This window comes from Danio aesculapii, chromosome 15 (genome assembly GCF_903798145.1).
Source record: "Danio aesculapii chromosome 15, fDanAes4.1, whole genome shotgun sequence".
NCBI classification, from domain to species: Eukaryota; Metazoa; Chordata; class Actinopteri; order Cypriniformes; family Danionidae; genus Danio; species Danio aesculapii.
The window spans coordinates 20,466,510-20,485,707 of NC_079449.1; the positions used below are offsets into that span (position 1 = coordinate 20,466,510).

General features: G+C 36.3%; 1 protein-coding gene across 1 annotated transcript; it reads left to right on the forward strand.

The window, feature by feature from the left end:
* The first annotated feature begins 595 nt into the window (after window positions 1-595).
* rilp (Rab interacting lysosomal protein) lies at window positions 596-19,181 on the forward strand. Its single transcript, XM_056473628.1, has 8 exons — window positions 596-1,244; window positions 4,414-4,537; window positions 6,045-6,166; window positions 8,455-8,649; window positions 9,913-10,073; window positions 11,183-11,305; window positions 11,391-11,489; window positions 15,404-19,181. Exons 1-8 carry the CDS (start codon window positions 888-890, stop codon window positions 15,546-15,548), a joined length of 1,326 nt encoding a protein of 441 aa, XP_056329603.1. The 5' UTR covers window positions 596-887; the 3' UTR covers window positions 15,549-19,181.
* Window positions 19,182-19,198: the final 17 nt, after the last annotated feature.

Below are 19,198 nucleotides of genomic sequence, written 5' to 3' on the forward strand. Positions count from 1 at the left end.
GGTGTATTTGTTTTCTTTAATAACTAATAATAATCTGTTTATCCCTGCTGAAAAAACAGCTTAAACCAGCCTAGGCTGGTTTTAGCTGGTCGACCAGCCTGGTTTTAGAGGGGTTTTGGCCAACCAGCCTGGTCTTAGCTGGTCAGGCTGGAAAATGACCAGCTAAAACCAGCTTGACCAGCTGGTCATTTTTCCAGCCTGACCAGCTAAGACCAGCCTGGAAATGGCCCAAACCCCTCTAAAACCAGCCAACCAGCCTAGGCTGGTTTAAGATGGGTTTTTTTTTCGGTAGAAATTACATTAAAAGCAGTAGTACCAAATAAGTGTTACAACTGGGATAGATGCTACTTAGAGCAGGCAGCCCACTATAGATAAACTAGTTGACCAGGAATAGAGACTTATTGCTATTAGAAGTACAAGTATCTAACAAATATTTATATGTAAAGTTTAAACTATCTTGAGTACTTTTAATATTAAAATGGCTTGCCATATATGCTGCGTTATAGCTCTCTAGTTGCATTGGTCAGAAAAGAAGGAGGGACAACCATCTCAGTTAAGATCTATTCAGCTACTTTCAATAAAAGATCACAATGCAAACAAGCACGGCCATAATTCGCCCGCATGTTCGTGACGCGTGCGTGGATCATCAAGTTATGACATGCAAGTTTTCCCAACGCAAAGAGATATGTCGGGTTTTATAACTCAGTCGTGCTTATTGGAGCGTATCAACAAAAGATGTATTTATAAAACAACCCGGAGCGAATATGCAAGCGTTTAAAAGTGAAACGACACAACGTTCGGGCTGAATCGCAACTAGAAGGATGTTTAGATCAGACTGATAATTGTCTATTCTCGCTGTTTGAATTCAAGTTCAGCTCAAGTGCACTATGGAGACTTGCGTGATAGCCGTCGAAGAAAACCAAAACGATATAGTGAAGAAGACACATTCGTGTTTCAACAGGACATTTTCCTCTATGACGGTGGATGATGTGTATGAAATCGCGAAAGTGGTGGGAGCAGAAGTGGAGAAGCTGATCGACAGCTATGGCAAGTCGAGTGTGGAAGGTCTGGTGTCTCACATAGTGAAAGTGCTGGAGCTCCTGGAGAGTTTTGCAGCGAGAAACCAGTCTCATAAATGTAAAGAAGAGGAATTATTAAAAGCGTTCGAGACTTTACAGTTACAGCAGCAGAAGAAACGGCATGTGAAGGAATGCGAAGAGACCAGCAACAGCGCAGAGAGTCGGGTGAGAAGAACACACAACATGGTCGACATGTCAACACTGTTCGTGTAACAAGACTAGCGAGACTCTGTTAAAACAGTCTATTAATATAGCCACTTTCGGATGAGTGCTTTTTTGACTCGAATTACATTTCGATCATTACAGAAAATGCCAATAGAGGTCACTTCCGGCCTGCCCTGCCCCTCATCAAATAAGTGATGGGGTTTAATGATTTCGTTTTGACAGTTAATCCGTTCATTAAAACGATTTGTTCGCCGATCCATTATGTGAATGTTGTAGCCAATATATCAAAATTATATCTCCTTCCTTTTCATATGTATGCCTGTTATCTTTTACTTCGTGTCCTCGTAATATTTAATAATAATAACATTATTTGGTTACACTTTATTTTAAGATGTCCTTCTTACAGTGTAACTGTTCATTTAACTACTGAGTTATATTGATTAATTACACGATCTTACTATATGGTAAGGGTTAGATCTATGTAATTATGCTTAAATAATTGTTTGTAACGACCAAGTTGGACCTAACCAATAAGCCAGGTAAGCAGGTAAACTTGTTTTATATTTGTGAATTTATTGTATTTAATTTTACATTAGGAAGATAAAGGTTTCACTTAAAATATATATTTAAACATGCCATTTATTTACAACAAATCTACTGAGAGAAAAGAAAATCTGTAGAGAAAGAGAGTGTTTTGAATTTCAGTGCTAGGGCCCCATACCTGGAATTGCTTAGGGCCCCCAAATTACTAAGTCCGCCCCTAGTAATGACTAGTAAGTACATGGAACGTGTAACAGGATGACGATTAAAAATAAAATGTTATCCATTAATATTATTACAATACATTAGTACCTGCCCACTTTTTTTCCCATCAGGGCAGATACTTTTACTGGTATTTCTAATAAAGTATTAATAATTAATATAAGTGAATGAAAACAAATACCTACAAGTTGAATCAAATTACAAACTTTGATTTGAAGCAAAGTAAAATGAAAAGACATAAAAGATGGTGGTGCACGGTGGTGCAGTGGGTAGCACGTTCGCCTCACAGCAAAAAACATATGCTGGATAAGTTGGCGGTTCATTCCGTTGTGGCGACCCCTGATTAATAAAGGGACTAAGCCGAAAAGAGAATGAATGAATGTAAACTGTCTGAAGTTTAGCTCAAACTACTCCACAGGTCCTGCAGATGCGCATTTTTGAGTGATAGTAAACATGCTGTTTTCATGTGCCTTTAAATACAAATGAACTGCGGATCCTTTACAGCACGTGTCTCTGATGCTCTCAAGACAAACATGTTTGGTTTTATTATTTCTATTACGCTCATGTTATTACAATGCAGTTGATCATCATAAATCTAGGCATGAAATTATTAATAAAAAGGTAGGATATTACACACAATGTGAACAAATTGTTTAAACATTAGGGATATATATTTTTTGATAACTCTCTAAAAAAACTTTATTAAATAAACGAATATAAATATTTTTAAATATGCAAATACACTCGCCGGCTACTTTATTAGGTATGCCTGTCCAACTGCTCGTTAACACAAATTTCTAATTAGCCAATCACATGGCAGCAACTTAATGGATTTAAACATGTAGACATGGTCAAGACGATCTGCTGCAGTTCAGATCGAGCATCAGAATGGGGAAGAAAAGTGATTTAGGTGTCTGAATGTGGCATGGTTTTTGGTGCCTGACGGGCTGGTCTGAGTATTTTTAGAAACTACTGATCTACTAGGATTTTCACGCACAACCATCTGTAGTAATATCTGTAGAAAATATCCAGTGAGCGGCAATTCTGTGGGTGCAAATGCCTTGATGATGCCAGAGGTCAGAGGAGAATGACCAGACTGGTTCCAGTTGATGGAAAGACAACAGTAACTCAAATAACCACTCGTTACAACTGAGGTATGCAGAAGAGCATCTCTGAATGCACAACACATCCAAACTTGAGGCAGATGGGCAACAGCAGCAAAAGATGACACCAGGTGCCACTCAAGTCAGCTAAGAACAGGAAACTGAGGCTACAATTGGCACAGGCTCACCAAAATTGGACAATAGAAGATTGGAAAAACGTTGCCTGGTCTGATGAGTCTCGATTTCTGTTGCGACATTCGGATGGTAGGGTCAGAATTTGGCTTCAACAACATGAAAGCATGGATTCATCCTGCCTTGTATCAATGATTCAGGCTGGTAGTGGTGGTGTAATGGTGTGAGGGATATTTTCTTGGCACACTTTGGGCCCATTAGTACCAATTGAGCATTGTGTCAACGCCACAGCCTACCTGAGTATTGTTGCTGACTATGTCCATCCCTTTATGACCACAGTGTACCCATTTTCTGATGGCTACTTCCAGCAAATAACGTGCCATGTCATAAAGTGTGAATCATTTCAGACTGGTTTCTTGAACATGACAATATTTCACTGTACTCAAATGGCCTCCACAGTCACCAGAGCTCAATCTTATAGAGAATGTCTGGGATGTAGTGGAATGGGAGATTCGCATCATAGATGTGCAGCCGACAAATCTGCAGCAACTGTATGATGCTATCAAGTCAATATAGACCAAAATCTCTCTTTTTGGTACTACAAAATGAGGAATATTTCCAGTACCTTATTGAATCTATGCCACGAAGGATTAAGGCAGTTCTGAAAGGCAAAAGGGGGTCCAACCCGGCACTAGTAAGGTGTACCTAATGAAGTGGCCAGTAAGTGTATATTGTCAGTAGTTTATTTCGTACAACGAAACATCCAAGTAGTGGTAAGTTGTGCTTTTCACAGAGCTTGTAAAATGAAAACCCCCTATTTAAATAACACTTAGGAAAATCTTGAAGAAACCAGAAGTAAATTAGTTATGTTTTGATGTCACAGCTGCAGCACTCTATTGGACACCTCATTCGTAAAAATAAAATGAAAATACTGTACATCCTCTCTAATAATAATTTGTCTGCTTGGGGTTGTTTATGTAATGCGCAGGGACTGTCCTGCATCAATTATGCATAAATAGATTTACAAACCATTGTGTTCTCAAGTGATCTGGTAAATTGTTGGGCTTTTGAAACTAATGTCAGGCTGACATCTGGTGAGTCTCACTTCACGTGTTTGTGGTTTGAAAGGATTTTTATTCTTTTTTGCAACGTTTTGCTTTGTCTTTCTTCAGGACTGGCATCTGACGGAGAAGAAACTGAAGAACAACCTAGAAGTGTTACAGTCCCAGGTGCATCAGCTAAAAGAAGAAAACCAAGAGCTTCTGACTCGCATACAATGCACTCACTCAAAAGAAGGTAAAATGACATGAGAAGCACATAAGCGTTAAAGAATATATACAAATAGTACTGTCAAATTAAAATCTAATTTAATTAAGATCATTTAAATGATCATTTACATTGTAATAATAGATTAAGTACACTTTCTGGAATGCAAACGAAATGTTTCATAAATTATACTCATATATTATAGTCATAACGAAACCAAAGTAACAATAGACATTTCTTTGGTATTGTTACGCACATCCCAGAGACCAAAAAAGTCTGATGTTTTCCTTTAAAGATCTAGTTATGACATTTTGGTTACATTCTGAGGTTTTAGCAATGAACCAATCATATATGAACCATTCACAATAGGATCTAGAATTCAGAAATATAATTGTTTTAAATCAGACATTTTTTCTGTAAAATGTTATAAAATCTGTTATTAAAACTGTTATAATCTGTTATTTGTAAGGGTAATTATTATCCAAAGTCTTGTATTGGTTTATAATTGTTAAAGGCCCATTGCCTTTCCTTATAGCACCAATTTAATTTATTATAATTGTTGTGTACAGTATAAAGTCCACAGTGTTGGTGCTTGTACAAAGCAAAGTCAGGGGATTCCCCAATTGGGTTGTTGTCTCGCTCCTTATTTTAGATGTTTCTTAGAGCAGATGAGCTCATATTTTCAGTTTGGGCTGAATAACATTCAGTTAATCTCCTTCAAGGGTGTGGTTATTTTCCCTCATTTATTACTGTTAAGTCAGCAGTCAGGAATGCTTCGCCCATAGAAGCTGACAAAATCCTGAAGCAGGTAATGTTAGGGAAATGCATTTATTTATTTTTTAGGGGGTTTTAACCTTTAATGGATAGAATAGTGCAAAAAATTGACAGAAAATAGTTGGCAGCAGAGAGAGGGGTCAGCAAAGGACCTCGAGCCTGGAATCGAACTTGGGTCACCGTGAGCACCATGGTACTATATGTCGGCGCACTTAACCACTAGGCTATTGGTGCCAACAGAGATTGAGAAAGATGTTAGAGGGTTGGGGCGAATGAGGGTTGGGGGTCATTACAAATTTGACGTAACCTTTTTTTTTATTAGTGAGCTACAAAAAAAAGCTAACTGAAATGAAGTGTTACAATGAAATGTTGTAAATGAATCAGATTTTTAAAAATGTAAACAATGTCACTCGACAGATAGAGGACTATGCAGAAGACATCTGTGAGCAAATCAAGGCAAAAACTAGTGTAACTCCATTCTGTTATAAAAGAGATAAATGAGATTTACAGTAATACGTTCATTATTATATGTTAAAGAATTATACTGTATTAGTTAATATAAATCAGTGTTTTTTAGTTATTTTTTAAATATTATTAAATAAATTAAGAAATTACCCATGGCAACTATTTTTACCTTCAGCTCACTAGCCTCAATCAAAGATGGCTTTTGGCCATTCATTAGAAAAATTTGGCCTCCCCATTTCTAGAACATCACTGCTCTATGCATTGTTTTAAAATGTGACCATACATTTCTTTTTTCTAGACCGCACACAGCGGCAGGAGCGAGAGGTGATGCTCAAGCTGAAGGAAGTAGTGGATAAGCAGCGTGATGAGTTAAGAGCGAAGGTTCAGGAGATTTCCAGCATGTCCAAGGAGGTGGAAGCGGTAAATAAACTGAGCTGCTCAAATGAACCTGCAAATTATCAATCACTCTCACCAGGGTTTGAACTATGGCTCTTTGGGTTAGAAGTGTTATAATAAAATGACAGAACTCAGATGATTATTTGTATTCGTTTATTAGATAAAATTAGAAAAAATCTGCCAAAAGTGCCAAAAAAACCACTGAATGCCTCATCATGGTTTCCGCAACATTCATTCTTCCATGGCGAGGCACCACACCAAAATTCATCTTACGACGGCTACATTAACAGCTTCTCATTTAAAACATTCAGTCGTTGTTGTTTTTTTAATGGCGGGTTATAATCACACCAAAATGCAATAAAAGGTAAGTGAATTATAAAAGCGCAAACTATTCTGTAATCGCAGTAGTGCTGTGCGTTATTTGTTTAACCCTTTAAGGTGACATTCTGACTGACTAACAAACACAGCGTAGCTTTCAGTTTCAATGAACACAGTTTCCATAATTATACTTTATAGATAAAAGTCTATGGCTCTGCATACAATGACTTTATCTTGCTGGAGTTTATAGCCGTTTCACTTTACTTCAGGACACATTAATGCTGCTCTGTAGGTCTATTGGAGACATTCATAAATATTCTTAGCAAATCTAATAAATGTTAGAGACATACTTGTTACATAAACGCATTAAATTGCACTTCATGGTTTTTTGAGAGCGCACAAGAAAATCTGCACTTGAGCACCGTATATTTGAGGTAAGAAGTTTTGTGCACAAACATTGGAGATCGGCGCGCAAGCAAAGAGATTCGCATACTCGTATTACATAAATGTGACCTTGACTTGTAATACTGCGCTCACGACATTTGTCATTGAAATAACAGAATAGGTAGTTGGTAGATCTGTGTAAAAGGTCTGCCGCCACAGCTGGAAAAAGTCCTACAGGAATCACTGCTCATAATACTCATGGTACAGCTACAGTTCATAAAAAGTGCAATATGTTTGTTTACAGTAAAGGTTGCCAGTTTGCTTACATAATTCAGAGTTGACAACTAAATAAAATAGTATGTTATATACTAATGGTTCAGAAAAAAAGCTTTGCTGCTGTCTATGAAAAATGTAAGAAAAATTAAATGAGTCTCCTACAAAAGCATAATTTGTTTCGTCACTGAATGAATCAGCATTTTGAACAAATCTCTTAAGTGGACGATTAATGACGATTAATGATTTGTTATTTGCTTGAAAATTGTAGAATTATCATTTATCAATGGTGGCACAGTGGGTAGCACAATCGCCTCACAGCAAGAAGGTTGCTGGTTTGAGCCCTGGCTTGGTCAGTTGGCATTTCTGTGTGGAGTTTGCATGTTCTGTTCAGTACAGCATGCAGTACAGGTGAATTGAGTAAGATAAATTGGTTGTAGTGTATGTCTGTGAACGAGTGTGTATGGATGTTTCCCAGTGTTGGGTTGCAGCTGGAAGGGCATCCGCTGCGTAAAACATATGCTGGATAAGTTGGTGGTTCATTCCGCTGTGGTGACCCCAGATTGATGGGGGCACTGAGCTAAAATGAATGAATGAATGAATTATTTATCGATTTTGACCAAAGTTTCTATATCAGTGCATCTCAACAATTTGTACTACAACTCAGCTCTCCCATGTTTAGTCTTTTCCACATGGACAGACTAAACTGAAGAAATGTGGGAGACTTTCATATAAATACAAATTAAAGACATTTAGCAGACTGTATCAAACTCAAAACAAATTTGGGCTGATTTTGTTCAAAAAGATGTCACCCCAGTTTGTTCTTCTAATTTGCATGTGTGTCAAGGCCTTAAAGATACAATACTCAAAAATCTATTTGAGATTTCTTTTCAAAATGCAAACAATACAACAATAGTAACAAGGATTTTCCCCTACAGTGAAACAGACCTTTTCTCTTCATCAAACCTACTTTAGCTTTTTACCACATCAAGGTTTTTCATGTTGAATTTAGGACACAATGTCAACAGTGTGTCGCAGCAACTGACACAAAATAAACAAGCGGCACGACAGCAGTTGTGGCTGCCAATTATTTGCTGGTGAATTGCATTAGAGGCACATACGTGTGGTCACATACACTACAGTTCAGAGTTTCCCCTATTATGTTGTGTTTGCTTTGCCTTGGGTATGAAACTGGCCAGACTGGTGCCACACAGATAAAAGTCGCATCGAAAATTAACAGAAGATCTATAAACTAACAAGTGAACTTTTTTTTTGGATTGTTAGCATTCGTAAATGATATTCAGTGAGAAGAAGTGTGTCTGCATTTTGTTGTTCAGCTCCAGGAGCAGCAGGAGCGACTAATGAAGATAAACGCAGAGCTCAGACACAAGCAGAACATCATACATACACAGATGAAGAGCGCAGTGGAGAGAAAAGCTGACATGGAGGCCGACCTGTGCGAAAAACAGAAAGAGATACAGCGTCTGAACTCACAACTGGAAAGATCCAGTGTACATACTGTTGCTGAAACGGTTAGTCACAATTTTTAATAATAAGCTGCTTTTAGTTTATACGAGGGAACGTGTGTATGTCTGTTTCCTAAAGGTTTAATCTCACTGAAGCTTCTACGTTCCCTTTGAGGGGTTGAAGTATTATTATGTTGCACACTAATTTCCGCTTTGGTTGGTTGGATGAGGCATATATAGGTCATGCTTGCCCTCACAGCAGTGGAACGGACATGTTTGTGCACAACTCCCTTCAGCTTACAGGCTTTTGATGCTTGATTGCATTTTGACATTAAATCCATGTCAGAATCTTTTTCGCATTTCTAGCAGGGTCAGAAATTATTATTTTTTATTAGGGGCAATATTGGATGTGATTTCTTGGGGCTTTTTTTGTAAACATTGTGAGGGCAGTTTTTATAACTACCTTACTAATTGTATAAGTTTTGTCTATACTACAGTCAAATACTTCAATTTAAGCAGTTAAAATAAATCAAAATAATATCTGATGTAACTTGCATATGTCTAAATGTAATATCACAAATTGAACCTTTCATTCTTTGTAGATTTAACTTTAATTTGTCTTTAATTGTGATATTATTTTTATGATTTTGAGGTATTTTTTGATCTCTAATCTTGAATTTTTTGCTACATGTGTTAATTTCTGACCCTGTTTACTAGCTTCTTAATTAACAGAGATGGTTCAGATTCAGAAATAAAAAAAAGAGAAGAATAGAGAAAAATAAATAGAAAAGAATAAGTTAAAATTATTATATTTTTTATATTATATGCCTGTGTATAAGTCCAAATTAAAAGGATTTAATGCACTTTACTAGATCTGTAGAATTATTTATAAATATTTTCTTTTTAAATTGATCTTAATTAACACTTAACTTTCATTGTTATCCTTAATAGATAAGACTTCAATTCAAAAATCAAATAAACGTTTTAGCTCAACTGAAAAAGGTTAAGTTTGCAGACTAAGAGGATTTTTAAAGCACTAAACAGTTGTGTACATAACTGTGGTCAGAATTATTTTACATTTAAATATATTAATTTATATATCAAAATATTATTAATGATAAATGCTAAATGTTTCTTATGAAATCACACCTCTTGTTTAGGCTGCACTGTGCGTACTACACATTTTGTGATTAATTAAAGGATTAATAATAAGAACGTGCAAATTGTGTCTTTTGTTTTTATCTTGCATAATTTTATTATAACAGCTCAGTTAGACATTTATGGTGCTTGAATCACGTACTCATATTTCTCCACCTTTGCCTCCTTCAGAGCAGTTCAGCCATTGACCTTACAGATAAGATGATCATTGACTTGAAGGATCCAAACCGGCCGTGTTTTACTAAGCAGGAAGTACGAGACATGCTTTTTGAGAGGAATGAGCTGAAGGCCAATCTCTTTCTGGTGAAAGAGGAGCTTGCATATTACCAAAGGTGAGACATCTGTTTCACATAGTTCAGCAATAGGAATGGCAGATATGGACTACATCACATAAAACCCTATCAAATTCTTTTCTGGTATTTGGTGCGATAACAATAACAGTGATGATAAAAACCCCTGAATATTTAGAAGTATTATCTTTCCAAATTTCCATCTTAAAAATACATTGTATAAGCATTCACATAATCATATATGATATCATATGATATATAATAATAATTATATGATAATAATAATTACTTTTTCATTCATACTGAAAGTTAGCGAGCGACCAAAAAAAATTGCAATTAGATATTTTCCTCAAATCGCACAGCCTTAGGGGCCTGCATCATCCGTAAGTGGAAGATGTTTGGAACCCAGAGCATGACCCAAAGCACACTGCCAAAATATCAATGGAGTGGCTTCACAACAACTCAGTGAATGTCCTTGAGTGCCCCAGCCAGAGCCCAGACCTAAATCCTATTGAACATCTCTGGAGAGATCTGAAAATGACTGTACACCGTTGCTTCCCATCCAACCTGATAGGGCTTGAGAGGTACTGCAAAGAGGAATGGGCAAAAATTCCCAAAGACAGGTGTGCCAAGCTTGTGGCATCATATTTAAAAAGACTTGAGTAATTGCTGTAATTGCTGCCAATTTGCATCAACAAAGATTTTTCAGGTTTTTTATTTTTGATAAATTTGCAACAATTTCTAAAAAAAAATTTCACATTGTCATTAAGGGCCATTGTGTGTAGAATTTTTAGGAAATTAATGGATTTAATCCATTTTGGAATAAGGTTGTAACAAAAAAATGTGGAAAAAATTAAGCACTATGAATACTTTCCGCATGCACTGTATAAAGGTGCTTGATTTAAAATGGTGCTTTAAAAATAGCTTGAAAGTCCTTGAATCTGCTGTTCATGAAAGCGTGGGAACCCTGTGTTAAGAAGTGAATTTGGAGTAAAAGTATATCTCAGTAAATCTCATTGTGTGTAAACAGGCTCATACACATGTAAAACTGTAATCGCACATGTGCTACTGTACTACATTTATTCATTGAACAGTCCAATTATTGCAAACAATATCACAATCTGAACACACGCTTATCTGTGTTTCCTCAGGGAAATCCTGAATGATGAGAGATGTCCAGGGTTTTTACTCGATGCTGTGCGCTCAGCTATAAAAAAGCAGAGAACCGTCATCAAGTCTAAAATGCTCGGCATACCTGTTAGCGAATGTAGCACGTAAGTATGCGACACAAACATTCTGGTAATAAATGTCAACATGATTACCATTGTGTTTGACTGTGTTTCTTTCACCGTCATGCAGAGATGAGACAGACGGGCCTTTGTTTGAGAGGAGTGGAAATGAAGACATTGATACAGACAGCACTGACAGCAGACCGCAAGAGTCACGTATCAGAAACCTGTGAGTGATGCATTCATGCTAAAACCTTATAGACATACTTCAAGAACTCATTTCTGTACTTAAATGCTAACCTAGGTCACCGAAAACTGGTCTCAGCAGAATTAGGTTTATGGGATTAGCCTTCAGTCTACTGCAGATAAATACATTATGAATCATGGTGTCTCTGGGTTCTTAAAAAGTCTTAGATCTCAAAAACTAAATATTAGGCCTTAAAAAGTCCCAAATCTACTGAAATATTGTGAATCCTTTTTAAACAGGTCTTAATTTTCCTTTATCATGTATAGCTACCCAATCTGGCATACACCCATCCAATAACCAACAATCTATCTCAACCTTTTATTTAAGAATGTAATATTTAACTCTATTTACCACTATGGTTTAATTATTTGCCCTACAATAACATTTGTTTAAAAGTTCTCCATGTATTTACTACTGAGGAAGCTGACCTGGACAGATTGTTGTGCATACATTTATTTGTATGCACAACTACTACTACAGAAAAAAGTGTATGTGTACAAATAGAGCTTGCTTGTTTTGACACAACATTTAAAATATTTTGCTCAGAATTAACTAAAATATTATAAACATTTATTAAATTAATCAAAAAATGTTTGATAGGGCAAATAAACATCTTTTCCTACTGGGCTAGTTGAAAAACTCCCTAGCGTTTAGCCCTGTATGAGTCTAAAATTTAATTCATAATGGTCTTAAAAATGTCTTAAATTTAGCTTGCTGAAACCTGCAGAAACCCTTTGAAGGTAAAGATTTAGTTTGTTTTTATAGTTTCAGATTTGTTTTTGAGCAACAGCATAAATGAAGTCTAATGGTGTTGTTTACTATTGACTTTTATGCTGTTAAGTTTAAGTAGTCAATTTTAGTAATAGTAAAATTTATGCTTCATATGCACTTGTGGTTGTTCATAATGTTATTTGATTAATGTTTTATAATATAATAATTATTCTGCAATTTACTTTTTAATGCATTTAGTGCTGCATGTTATGCAAAGAATACTGGTCTCACGGTTCAGTTCGGTTATGATTATTATGCCATCGATTTGGTTCAATTCGATATCTCGGTGCATCACAGTGCATTGATGATGCTTTCCATACACAATATGATTTTACTTCACAGCACAACCATTCTTGTATTAAAATTTAGAAATATATTTAAATATTATTTGTAATACAGTTTTGTCCTTATATATGAACTTTATGAACTTTTTGTCAGATATATGAACTGTATCTTTAAAAACTAAAGTACATGTACAGATCGACGTGAGCATTTATAGCAAATAAACAAACGTAAATATCCCGCTTACTTTCTGAGCTTTGTCAAACGAGTTCTTGCACCCCTATGATTGGTCACGCAATCGACAGAAAGGGCTGCGGTTGGCTCTAACACTCTGGCGCTGTTCATCGATGAGTGACACTGATAAACGGCTGCGGCGATCACAGCTGATCCATGACAGACGTGCAGGAAAAAACTCGCTCTGCAGACTAGCACTCGTGTCCAGAAGTATTGCTGTAACAACCGAGAGGAGAGGAAAAGTTACCTCACGCCTGCAGGTCAAATGTCCGCAATGAGTGAGATACAGAGAGAGAAAGAGAGGCAGAAATGGAGTTTACTTTCATTTCTCCACAGCAGTGAAATAGGGCTTCTGCTGTAACCGTGTCAGTGAAAGACCAGCAAACTCACACGCAGTGAATTGTGCAGAGTTTCTGCGTTTGAGCATTTTGATTACTCGCGATTGCCTCCCTCGCCATAGTAAGCTACCGTAATATAGCGCGTATGATATAAATGATGCAGTAGGTAATAACCGGTTATGATCTATTACTGAACCGATACCGAATTTTCCGTGTCCGCATCGCGGTGCACCGTAGAAACAATTAATTTTGACACCCCTACAATATACGTCTATATATATATATATATATATATATATACACACACACACACACACACACACACACACACACACACACACACACACACACACACACACACACACACACACACACACACACACACACACACACACACACACACACACACACACACACACACACACACACACACACACACACACACACACACACACACACACACTTGGGCAACGCAGTGGCGCCGTAGGTAGTGCTGTCGCCTCACAGCAAGAAGGTCGCTGGTTCGAGCCTCGGCTGGGTCAGTTGGCGTCTCTGTGTGGAGTGTTTGCATGTTCTCCCTGCGTTCGCGTGGGTTCCCCCACAGTCCAAAGATATGCAGTACAGGTGAATTGGGTAGGCTAAACTGTCCAAAGTGTGTGGATGTTTCCCAGAGATGGGTTATGGCTGGAAGGGCTGCGTAAAAACGTGCTGGATAAGTTGGTGGTTCATTCCGCTGTGATGACCCCAGATTAATAAAGGGACTAAGCCGAAAAGAAAATGAATGAATGAATAAATATATACAGTTGAAGTCAGAATTATTAGCCCCGCTTTGAATTTTGACTTCAACTGTGTGTATGATATATATATATATATATATATATATATATATATATATATATATATATATATATATATATATATATATATATATATATATATCATACACACAGTGCTGAAATTTAGTAGTTTAGTCATTTGAAATTTAGTCATTTTTTTGCAATTATTAGCATGAATTTAAATGTATTATCTTCAGGGTTTCTGCAGGATTCAGCAAATCAAATTTAAGACTTTTAAGACCCTTTTAAGACCATTAAGAATAAAATTTTAGACTTTTCTAAACTAATTTTAGAAAGAGGGTTGAGGAATCGTGTAATTTTTTTTAGTTTTCTTTCCTGATTAGGAATCTAATTTGTAGAATTTGCTGTTAAAATGTCTAACAGCTGTTGTGAATTCTATCTCTGCAATAAAAAACCTAAATATAAGAAATAAGGTTTTATTGAGATGTATTGGTGATTGGATGGTTGTCGGCCCAACTGAGTAGTTTTACTTGGACAAAGCAAAATTAAGACCTATTTAAAATTATTTAAGACCTACAACCCGATAGTTCAGAATTTAAAACCTTTTAAGGCCTAAAATGTAGTTTTTGAAATTTAAGACATTTTAATATGTTTTAAGACCCAGCGGACACCCTGTACCTTTCTATTTCTAAAGATGGTGACTAAAATATTAGTTTAATAAATATATCTGCTTAATAAATCTGTATTGTTTAAATGCACCAAAATAAATTACCTACATTCAGTGAGAACTGGATTACTCACACATTCATATTTTTATGTTACCTGACTTTTAGGCATTTATATTTTTGGTTCACAATATTTTAGGTTATCTGACAGACACTTTTGCAGTGTGGCTTGAAGGGCAGGTTGGGCTTGCTAAACATGCATATTAAAGGTGCACTAAGTGAGTTTTGACAAACACTGTTGATATTTAAAAGCACTAAAACAAACACGCCTATTACCAAAAAGGACCTTGCCCTTTTTTGATATCCCTGCTACCATTACGAGACACGCCCCTTACTGCTGACTGGCTTCAAGTGTGTCTTTTTCAAATATTGCTTAGTGAACCTTTAAATGCACATTGTAAAGCATGGGACATCAAGTATGAAAGCCGGTGAATTCTAGCTATGCATAATGAACAATATACTCATTGAGAGGTCATGCATTTTTTTAAAACTCTCTTGTTTGTGCATCACATGTGATATACTCAGACATATCAGCTGTATCTTCAGGCTTTTAGCAGCATTCATACTACATGTTCTTAGGAAAACCCTAATCTCTTAATCACATTTCACTCTTCGGCTTAGCAACCTTAGTAAGCTAGCATGCCAGCTAGCTACTGAACGATTTCAAAAATAGCTCTGAAATCTCCTGTTGTGTCAGTTTTATCTCAGTGATTTAGAGCTCTCTTATCTCCTCTCACTCAAACCTTTAGATTTGGTTTCCTCACGCGGTCCAGTCTCACCAGGAACTCCGTTTCCCCGTCATCCAGCCTTCCGGCATCCAGCTCCACATGGGAAATCATTGATCCGGATGAGCAGGGAGTCGAGGAGGAGACAGAAACCCTCAGCTCCTCTTGAGGAGCATCCATCTATTACTCATCATCTGCGAAAGAGAAGTTTCAAATATGTTCTTTTAGGCTTCAGACAAAGGAATGGATTGACGATTGTATTGAGAAAAACAATTGCTATGTATTTGGTTATGAAAATGGTATTTTGATGCGTATTGCCATTTTTATTCATAGTATAAAAAATGTGGGCACTTTTGTTAATTTAACCAATAGTTAGAGTCGTGGCTGATGGTCACACATAAAGCCTGGTTTATACTTCTGCGTCAAGTGATTGGCATGACTCACAGCGCATGGCTTGCGCGTAGTTCTGCAATTATATTTTTGCGCGCTGTTTGTGTTGCTCTGCAATAACTCTTCTGAAATGCTAGCTTGTGAGGTTTTTATGTTCTTTTAACATAAAAAGTTCCTGTGTTGAGTTTCTTCGCTGATGTTTTGTTTTTTCTGAACGCTACCTTCATGTACAAGTAGCTCAAACTCACTCATTTTGAGGCGGGAACCGGAGGATGTGCAACAGCTTTAATTATGAGGTAAACACAAAACAAAACTTTTCATCTGGAGCTACTTCACAGGACTTGACACTTGTAAACACTCGCTCCAACAGGTTCGCACAGCTCTCGGTCCCGCCCACACTCGTCAGCGCTACCAAGCCGACCAGTCACAGAGCCTGCCACATTTTTTGAGAGGTTGCGCCGAAGCATAGGCGTGTGCTTGACGTATAAAAGTATAGAAGTATAAATCAGCCTTTAACACACATCAAAAGTTTGGGGTTGGTAAGATTTTTTTAATGTCTTTCATAAAAGTCATTAATGTTTAGTGTGGCTGCATTTATTTGGGCATTAATGCAGTAAAAAATAGTAATTATGTGAAAATGTAACAATTTAATATATAACTGTTTTCTATTTTAATATAATACAATTTCTTTTTTTTAAAACTGAGGAAAAGCTGAATCTGAACATTTCTTCAGTCTTTAGTTATCCTTCAGAAAACATTTTAAAATCGCGAGTTCATGCTTAAGAAACAGTAATTATGTTTAATATTTGTGTGGAAATATGTTAAACATTATCTATAAGATTCAATGATTTTTGATGATTTTAAAATGTGATGATTATAACGTTTAAAAACAGCATTTATATACAGTAGACCATTTTGTAACATTATAAATGTCACTATTGATTCATTTTATGTATACATGCATTTTAAAAAAAATCTTATTGACCCCAAACCTTATGAAAGGTGAAGTGTGCCCTCACTTTGGATAATACATGTAAATGTGTGCAAATCCTCATTCTCCTATCCCAGTAATATGCAAAGACAACTGTAAGAAAGATATCTGGTTGGTTTTCCAAAGAGTGGCACTTTCAAAAGCAATGGTTTTGCAGCACTTTCAATGACGATTTACTGACCTAAATGTGTTTCTAGCTCAAGCTGTGGCATGAGCATGGGATGTGGCTACCTGTAAAAAGCTGTTTAGTGGGAGATTATTTTGGTAGGGATGGTGTGAGGGTTTGAAAACAATCTTTATTCTTGTAATTTCATTTGGTGATGCATAAATGACTGGTGCACTTAAAAAAATGCAAGTGCAGTGTTTTTGATAATCATAATACACCTGGCATTATGTTATATATGTGTGCATGGAAGCAACAGAGAACAGAGCAGCTATCAGCTATTTTTATAGAGAGTATATTTAATATGAATTTTAACCAAAGATACTGACATTGTATTGCCATTATTATCTGAGATAATCACACTGACCCTTTTATGTACGTCACTAGAGGGCATTAGAGTATTTTGTATTCAAGTCTATTTTCCTATAGAATGTTGACTGTCCCTAAAAATCATTCATTTTGTATGTATTTTAAGAATTTAAGCATGGTTTTAAATATAAATATATTTTAATATTTGCCTCAACATGTGGTTTTGTTCATTTTTAGCAATGTCATTTCTGATTACATTTCTTGGATTATGTGAACCTGATGTTAAAAACCCCCAAAACAATGCATTACAAAATGACAAAAGATGTAGTACTTAGATGTTAAATTAAATGCTTATTGTCTGATCTGTTGAAGGAATAGTTTACCCATAAATGAAAATTCTGTGACCATTTACTTACCCTGTTTAGATCTGGATGGGTAGATGCCAATCAGGACCAAAGGTCTTTAAAGTCGGCATGAAATTTTCATTTGTATATAGAAGTGCTTGTTATAAATGACACATCTGTGCACTTCATTATTTAGTAAAAATGAATTTGCTCTATGCGGCACAGTGGCTCAGTGGTTTGCACTGTCACCTTACAGCAAGAAGATTGCTGGTTCAAGTCCCGGCTGGGCCAGTTGGGATTTCTTTGTGGAATTTGCATTTTCCCCCCACAAGTCCAAAGACATGCCCTTTAGTTGAATTTGGTAAAAAAAATTGCCACTACTGTATAAGTGTGTATATGACTGAGAGAGTGTATGGGTGTTTCCCAGTATTGGGTTGCGGCTGAAAAGGCATCTGCTGCATAAAACATATGTCAGAATAGTTGGTGGTTCATTCTGCTGTGGCGACCCCTGATAGATAAGGGAATGAATAATGAGTGTATAATGAATGAATAATTTGCCCTGATAATCTTTAATCAAATACTTTATCCTTCCCTCACCCCACGAGATGAGTTTTGTTCACTTCTGGTCACATGGAATTTCTTTAGGGTGGGGCTATTAGGGCATGTCTTGTTTCAGCCCTGCTTTCGTTCATTCGTTAATTTTCTTTTATTTCGTTAGCAACACCCATCTTCCAATGATTCAATACAATACAAAAGATCCAATCGGTTCCTAAAGGATGAAATCATGCATGACCCTCCATTTTGTCAAATCTCAGGACCGTTTCAATTGGATGTACATCACAAAATATCAAAAAATCTTAACTTCTGTTTCATGCCGACTTCAAACAAAGAGTGTGAAATTGTATTGTCAACACACACATATTGGCCATTTCAGTGCTTTATAACACAGGACAGCCAATAAAATATATTTTTAAATATATTTATGTGACACAATGATACGTTGGGATATATGTACATAAACATGAGATGTAATGTTTATTCATTAAGAATATTGTGATTGAAAAATTCAGACATTGTATTGCCTTCCAAAAATATTGCTGCCTCAGCATAATCACACATAAAAACATGTAGAAAACTACCACCTTGAGTCAAACTTAGTGTGTTGACAGTCAGATTTCACATGTTTTTTTTTTACTTTCTATTTTTATGTTCATTTTTGGTGAACTATCCCTTTAATAAGTTGGCATTTTGCCCATTTCAGCAATTTAACTGATGGGATATGGTGTGTAGCATTGCTGCTTTATTAAAAAAAGAAGCATGAATCTACTCAGTATGAGTCTTAAGGTGTTCCCTGATTGAAAGGAAGTCTGTGTTTCCTAGGAAGGAAATCAGAGATAATGGATACCAGTTATGGCCTGTAGTTAAATTCCATATTCCTTTGGTGTCTGTGACTCATGCATTTATCCTTGTACTTTTGGAAATTAAAGTTATGAGGTATGAGTAAATGAGGCCTGTACTGACCTTTTGGTTGTGTATTTTATTTTTGTAAAAATCACTGTTAAAAAAAACTATATCAACCTTAAATAAAATTCTGAGATGCTGTGACATTTGTGTGTTTGTGA

What these genes read in the sequence shown, in the direction of transcription:
- rilp (XM_056473628.1), top strand. Translation starts at nt 888, where the DNA reads ATGGAGACTTGCGTGATAGCCGTCGAAGAAAACCAAAACGATATAGTG. An exon ending in GCAACAGCGCAGAGAGTCGG is followed by an intron (nt 1,245 to 4,413) that starts GTGAGAAGAACA and finishes GTCTTTCTTCAG; the next exon opens with GACTGGCATCTGACGGAGAA. An exon ending in GAGTCACGTATCAGAAACCT is followed by an intron (nt 11,490 to 15,403) that starts GTGAGTGATGCA and finishes TCAAACCTTTAG; the next exon opens with ATTTGGTTTCCTCACGCGGT.